The sequence below is a fragment of the Priapulus caudatus genome, unplaced genomic scaffold (genome assembly GCF_000485595.1).
Source record: "Priapulus caudatus unplaced genomic scaffold, Priapulus_caudatus-5.0.1 Scaffold2781, whole genome shotgun sequence".
In the NCBI taxonomy this organism is placed as follows: domain Eukaryota; kingdom Metazoa; phylum Priapulida; class Priapulimorpha; order Priapulimorphida; family Priapulidae; genus Priapulus; species Priapulus caudatus.
Genome location: NW_014579842.1, coordinates 13942 through 20582, shown reverse-complemented (window position 1 = coordinate 20582; position 6641 = coordinate 13942). Strand labels below are relative to the sequence as shown.

General features: G+C 40.8%; 1 protein-coding gene across 1 annotated transcript in view; it reads right to left on the bottom strand.

Annotated features, from left to right (window-relative positions):
* Positions 1–251: 251 nt before the first annotated feature.
* The window catches only part of LOC106819048 (cathepsin Z-like), a 7511-nt gene continuing 1121 nt past the window's right edge, over positions 252–6641 (bottom strand). Inside the window, exons 3-8 of the mRNA XM_014823709.1 lie at positions 4400–4518; positions 3441–3665; positions 2932–3082; positions 1776–1854; positions 1219–1311; positions 252–454 (exon numbers count right to left, since the gene is read on the bottom strand). Coding sequence (XP_014679195.1) covers positions 311–454; positions 1219–1311; positions 1776–1854; positions 2932–3082; positions 3441–3665; positions 4400–4518 — 811 coding nt within the window. The 3' untranslated portion in view covers positions 252–310. The remainder of the gene's footprint in view (positions 455–1218; positions 1312–1775; positions 1855–2931; positions 3083–3440; positions 3666–4399; positions 4519–6641) is intronic.

Below are 6641 nucleotides of genomic sequence, written 5' to 3'. Positions count from 1 at the left end.
TTTAAACCGCCGTGTCAATACTTTTTCTCGTGATCGGCAAAAAAAAATTCCCAACGTGATATCGATCGGTAAATGCATTGATTTGACTTTGAAGTCATTATATGGGCTGTTATAAGTATAAAACAAGTATTGTTAGAATACAAAAAAAAATAAAAAGTATTTGATAAAAAAAAAGTTTTGCCTGCCTACCGTGTCCAATTTTTTTCAGATCGTTAGCGGAAACAAACGTCTTTTTAGGCCCAATGCTATCACTGACGTGAACTAAATTGAAATTATATCCTGGCAATCGAAAATTTACATCCAGTTTTTCCTATCCTGTAACTTCTCCCGTCATGAAGGTAGATTTTATAATCGGATCAGCGTAGGCACAACTTGTCTCAATGGCAAGATTGTAATGGTCACCGGAGCCACCCTTGTATTTGCTCGTGACAATTCTAAACCACCCGTGCTCTCCCTGCAACAAAGAGGTACAGAAACTTCACATCAATACCAACGCTGAATGAGCACGATTCACGACTCTGTGGTTTTCACCAAAACATTTCAAAGTACATTCCGAGCCATACTACTGAAACCAGAATTTATTTGGATGATGTTAATAAATGTTAACACTGATTGAACAAAAATTGAGTAAAATATTAGAGGTCAACCTGTTCACACACGATAAATTGTCACAAAGAACAGGAGTAGAAATTAACTTTTGAACAAGAGAGTCCGATGGATTTCCTGCCCTCAAAAAGAAGGAGTCCGCAGCAAAATGAGGGAGTCCGCAGTTTGAGGTTCAAAATTAAAGATTTGCTGAAAAATACTGTAATTCCGCGAGGCCGTGCTCTGGAACGAACTAGTTAGTATAGCAGAATTTTCAGGGAGTCCCACGGACTCCTGCATATGTTAAATCAGGGAGTCCGACAGTAAATCAGGGAGTATTTGACACCCTGAAGAAAATGGTAATCCGTTCAGAGCAGACGATAGTCCGAGATTCCTCTGACCAATGCCCACACCGACGATTTTGATGGATTTGGTGTGGATTAGGAGCTGCTAACCCACACCAAATCCACCAAAATCGTCAGTGTGGGCATTGGTCAGAGGAATCTCGGACCAAGCAGACGACTGACACTTGTAAAAGAGTTCCAGCAAATCACTATATAGCAATATGGTAATTACATAGAATTGATTATGGAATTAAACAACACGACGTAAGTCACAATAAAGAGAACATACCCACGGCTCTCCCCAAGAGTTGCGAACAATCCAGTACTCTGTGCCAGTGTCATGATCGATGCCCCAGCCAGCGACAGATATGATGTGGTTGACCTGTTACATGCAAAATAGAATACATTTTTTCTATAGTTGCGCACTTACAATGATACATGTACCCACCTGTAACAATTTACAAACTTTACATGATGACTTGTAAGCATGACTTCAATTGACTTGTATACTTATGATAGAAGTTCAGTTACTAACTACTCTATTGCTAGTTGTTGAAAAAAACATCAACAGCAATGTTGATGAATGTACAGTAGCTCCACCTACAGGTCAAATCGATGTACAAACCAATAGAAGAAACCTCATTCAATGAGCGCGTCTTTTCCTGTCACGTATTACATATAATAAAGCCATTGACATGGTCATTGCAATTCAGTTATCATAGCTCCCTTGAAAAAACCTAATGTTAATAAACATGAGGCATCGATAATTTACTAAGTGCGGCCCAATTACACGGAACTTTAATAACTGGCTGATTAAACAGATATGTCAGGTGAATCTATAAATACCTGAGGCAAAAGTGCGTATTCCGTGTATATTCCACCAGTGTAGTTCTGTTCAAGTCTCTGTGTTGCCATGATTCCACAACTAACATAAGAACCATAATGAACAGGTTTGTACATAAATTTTTTTTTTTTAAATGTAATAAAATTTAAATCTCATGAATGGTATGATTTTTTATGCTTCGTGTAAACAGTTACTCAAGTTTTTTATTACAGTAAAACTTGCATAAGTCGACACTTTTGGGACCAGCATATTTGTGTCGACTAGAGAAAATGAAGACTTACGCATAAGTCGTCATTTTGTCGACTTATACAATGTATGTAATGCGCGTATAGTCGTATAAACTGTATTAGCTGCCTTGCGTAGCATGACATTTGCGGTGCACGTCCGCCAAATTTTCTTGGAACACTTGCTGAAAAAAATACGGTAATTCCGCGAGGCTGTGCTCTGGTACGAATTAGTTAGTACTGTATACTGGTATAGAAGAATTAATTTTCAGGTACATGTCAATTCAGGGAGTCCGACAGTAAATCAGGGTGTATTTGACTCGATCCGGGGCATTAATTTCACACCCTGCATTTGGCTGCATACACTATATAATACACTGTATACAGTGGGGAATCTGGGAGTGTGCGAGATGCGAGCTGGAAACAAAACACAATGTGTCCAAGCGAACAATGCGATTCAAACAACCCGTCTGCGACAGCCAGCTCATGCATTCCCTAGACCGTACACTGCGCCATAGGCATTTCTGGTGACGACTTACAGATGGGAAATTACTGTTCTTTGTATTACATGGGACCTGTCTAACGGCGTCGACTTGTACATAATGACGACTTATAAATGTCGACTTAGGCGGGGCTATTACAATGGATTTAGGCTACTATGAGAGCGAATAGGGACTTTGACTTCCATGTCGACTTACGCAAATTGACGACTTAGACGATGTCGACTTACGCGAGTTTTACTGTACTACATAGTTTTTTTAACTCCGGATAAAATCTAAACCGTGGCAGTGTAAGCGATATTGCGCGCAAATTAACAAATGGCTCACACTTAGATATCGGATGAAAATCATCTGAGGTTGAAAATTCTTTTATTATTTTATTTTTTCTTCTTTAAAACGTCTTACTTGGCATTACGTCATCTGTAAACCTTTACCTGATTGGACCGTTGGCAAAAATCTCGGCCATCATCTTCTCGCGACCGCTAATGGATCCATAGTCTCCGACGAACCATCGCTTGTATTTCTGCACCACATAGCATTCCTTGAACCAGGAGCAAGTACCACACTGATTCATTTTGTCACACTCTGTGAAGCGACAGAGATTCGTGAATTAACACAAAGAACACACTTTCCGATATCACAGTTTACACATATCATGCACGATAGTGATTACCAAGAGCTATTAATACCTGATTGCATATGATTAGCTATTGTCATTATACAAGATAACACTAAAAATTGTTAGGGTTAGGGTCACAAGCCTCGTTTCACCACGCAGCCGGTCGGACGTGCAAGCGCGTTCAACACCGCAAAATTATTCATCATCAGACATCAGATAGATCGTTAGATAGATAGATAGATAGATAGATAGATAGATAGATAGATAGATAGATAGATAGATAGATAGATCGTTAATCATCGCTCGCGCGTGATTGCTTCTCACTTTGGTCGGCCGCCTGGTAGTTGTTGCACGTCTCGTCCGGTATGCCGTTCTTGTGCGCGTACTCGTACACGCCGAGCATGCCGCCGCCATGACACGTGCCGGCGTCGCCGCAGTCGATCACGTTCTGCGCGGAGAGGTACGCAGGTGGCCACGCACCCTTCCGCTTGATGTTGATTCGGTCGGCTATCGCGCTCGTCGTTCCCATGGCCCAGCAGGAGCCGCAGTCTGTCGCGCGGGAGAAAGAACGATCGCGGTCAATCGCATCACAGATATAGAATAAAAGAAAATTGTTCCCACCGCCCAGCAGGAGCCGCGGTCTGTCGCGCTGGGAGAGGGAGAACGATCAATCGCACGGTCGTCGAGAACGATCATCGAACGATCAATCGTGCCACAGATATAGAATAGAAGAAAGATGGCCGACTCCGCGCCGTGTTTTAAAAGGTTGGGGAAGAATGTGTTAGAAAAAATATGGTCTATCTCTACATCTATGATAGCACTGGCTCACCAGAACCAGATTTAGGCATAAGCTAAACCACCTACAGCTTAGGGCCGCGGTCTGCAGGAGGCCTCGCAGTCTCAGTTATTTTCAATTGTTACAGTATTATTATAACTTATATTTAAGTAACGAACTAACCTAATTAACCTAATTGATAGTGGTGTTCTTGCGACGTTCAGTTGTTACACAGCCTTATTCTCTGCTAACAATTGCCAAATATGGCCAGCCTCTACATCTTCCCATAGCTTATGGCCTCATTATATCTAAATCTGGTTCTGCGGGTCACGGGTGAAGCATGCTTAAAAACTACTAGGAACAGAAAGTGACCAGACGTCATTGACGGGTTGATGCCAGGAATCAATTTAACATAGGATTTCAGCAAGACCATCGTGGTGTTCCTGCAGTGCGTGATCCTTTTACATAAAAGCGACGAGAGCGTAGTGCAAATACCATTTATACTTACACTGAGGTATGTGCTGGTTTCGCGTTGTACTAGCATAGTTTGTTCCATTCACGTTTCGCCAGTCCCATGTTTCTGGCAGTGCTTTCAACTGTAGGTATTCGTGAGGACGAGGCTTCGTTCTGTTAAGAAGCAGCAAGTTAAAACTGATAAAACAGCAAGTTAACATTTAGCAAACTTGTAACTTGACAAAAACACATGGACAACGTACATGTTACCCATAAAAATATTCAGGGGGTATTATATATCAGTGTTTCTCCTGCATTGACATGAGCGAGGCGGGCCCCCTCGCTCAAGTTCTCAGCCGCCACACAGAAATTTGTCTAAAACACCGCCTCGCTGACGAAACTTTTGACAACTTGAAAAGGAGATTCAAGAGTCTCAAACAATGTGTTCAGAATAGCTTAGAATGCACCAAATTGCACCATTTTTTCAAAAAAAATATATGGGGGAGCATGGCCCCGGACCCTCCTAGCTTGGCCAGCTCATGTGCTGCGCACTTTGCTAGGACCCCGAAATGCGCAAACACATCACACAAAAATTTCACCACCTCACAGACAATTTTGGCCAGGGGAAACACTATTTTCAGTATATTATATTATATTAAATTATTTGGAATTGTTGTTGCAGTAGGAAGTCTCATTAACTTAGAATCAGTTGCTTTTATCTAAATACCAGTACTTACATGTGGCTAGCTTTTAGCAAAATGTGGGTAAATGACTTTAGAATTATATACGTACACCAAGTTTTAGCTGGGTGAGATAACAGTTCTTTGGCTAACTGAGAGAAGTTTTCTCTTGCTAAATCACATTTCGTGGAGCCAAATTTATGTGTTGTAACCTTTACATAGAGTTGCAGCGAGTTGCTAGTATGTATCCTCATTCAAACCTCTAAGGTGGCAGAATGTTTACTATGAGATTGCCCTAGTATTACATCATTGAGCAGGCTTGGAAAAATTTGCAGTACCACATATTGTCATATGTTACTATTATATCATATACCAGGGGCGTAGCCAGGATTTTCAAAGTTGTAGGCACGACTATCTGAGCGGAGCGCCACCATCGGTTAGCGCGGAGCGTAAAAGAAAATTTTTGGTTTTACAAACCCCTCAGATGGCCGGAAACGGCCCTTCCCGAGTGTTCATTCTGGTTCCCTGGCCTCTTGCTAACTTGAGACACCTCATTCAATATCACTTTTAAACCCAAAAAACACAAACGAGTTAAAATAGTGTTACGAACGAGTTAAAATGTTAAAAAACTGACAAGATCGGATCCTAGTTTTTTCGGCGGGTAGAGTGTTGAATGAAACGGCACGCGATAGAAATGACAGCCTAGATGACAGAAGAATAGGTCACCTAATTTAGCCATATTCTTGCTAAGTTCATTTCAATAGTTTTTCCTGCCTAGACTCTTAAACTCGTCCAGCAAGCTTATGGATTTGAATTATGGGTGTTTAAAAAAAAGAAGAAAACTTGGCCAAAAAAAGTGTAGGCCCGGGCCTACACTGCTACATACTGGCTACGCCCCTGTATACTATGTCATATTGTTTATACTATACAAAACGCACTATGCATGTTTGTAGCCTGGCTGTAGGGTATATATGCATGACTAGCAAATTTTAAGTGTGAAGGAGGAACCCTGTCAATACTTATTACATCTGCCTAGATGTTACATAGGCTCAAACTTTAAGCCATACTTTTGTTTCTGTCATTAACTATGCATGCCTAAAATAAGAAACTGAAGCCCTATCTAAAAATAAGAAACTGAAGCCCTGCATAAGGTTATATCAAGGAATTCCAGTGTGTGAGAAATTAGTAGTGCCAGTGCCCGGCAGTGGTTGGACCACAGGGACATGAGGAGAAAAAATAAATATATATAAAACAAAATGTGTTATATAAAAAAAGAAGACATCTCTTTTTACATGACACTCTTTTTTTTCTGCGTCAGGTCCCTGTGGGGTGGACACATGATTTATGGTATTGGCAGTGAACACCATCAGACAGCAGTGGGCGGCTTGCATGATTTTTTTTCCCAAGTCAATCAAGAACACATGGTTCTAGTGAGCGCTGCCATTGGTTGATACAAATCACGTGCCTCAAACTCCTGTTTTATGGTGCATTCACAACATTGTGACCCTAACCCTAACCCTAACCCAAACCCTATTTTAAAAAATATATAATTTTTAATTGTTGTAAAAATTAATTGTTGTTATCAAATTGTTGTAAATAAATCATGTAAATATTTGC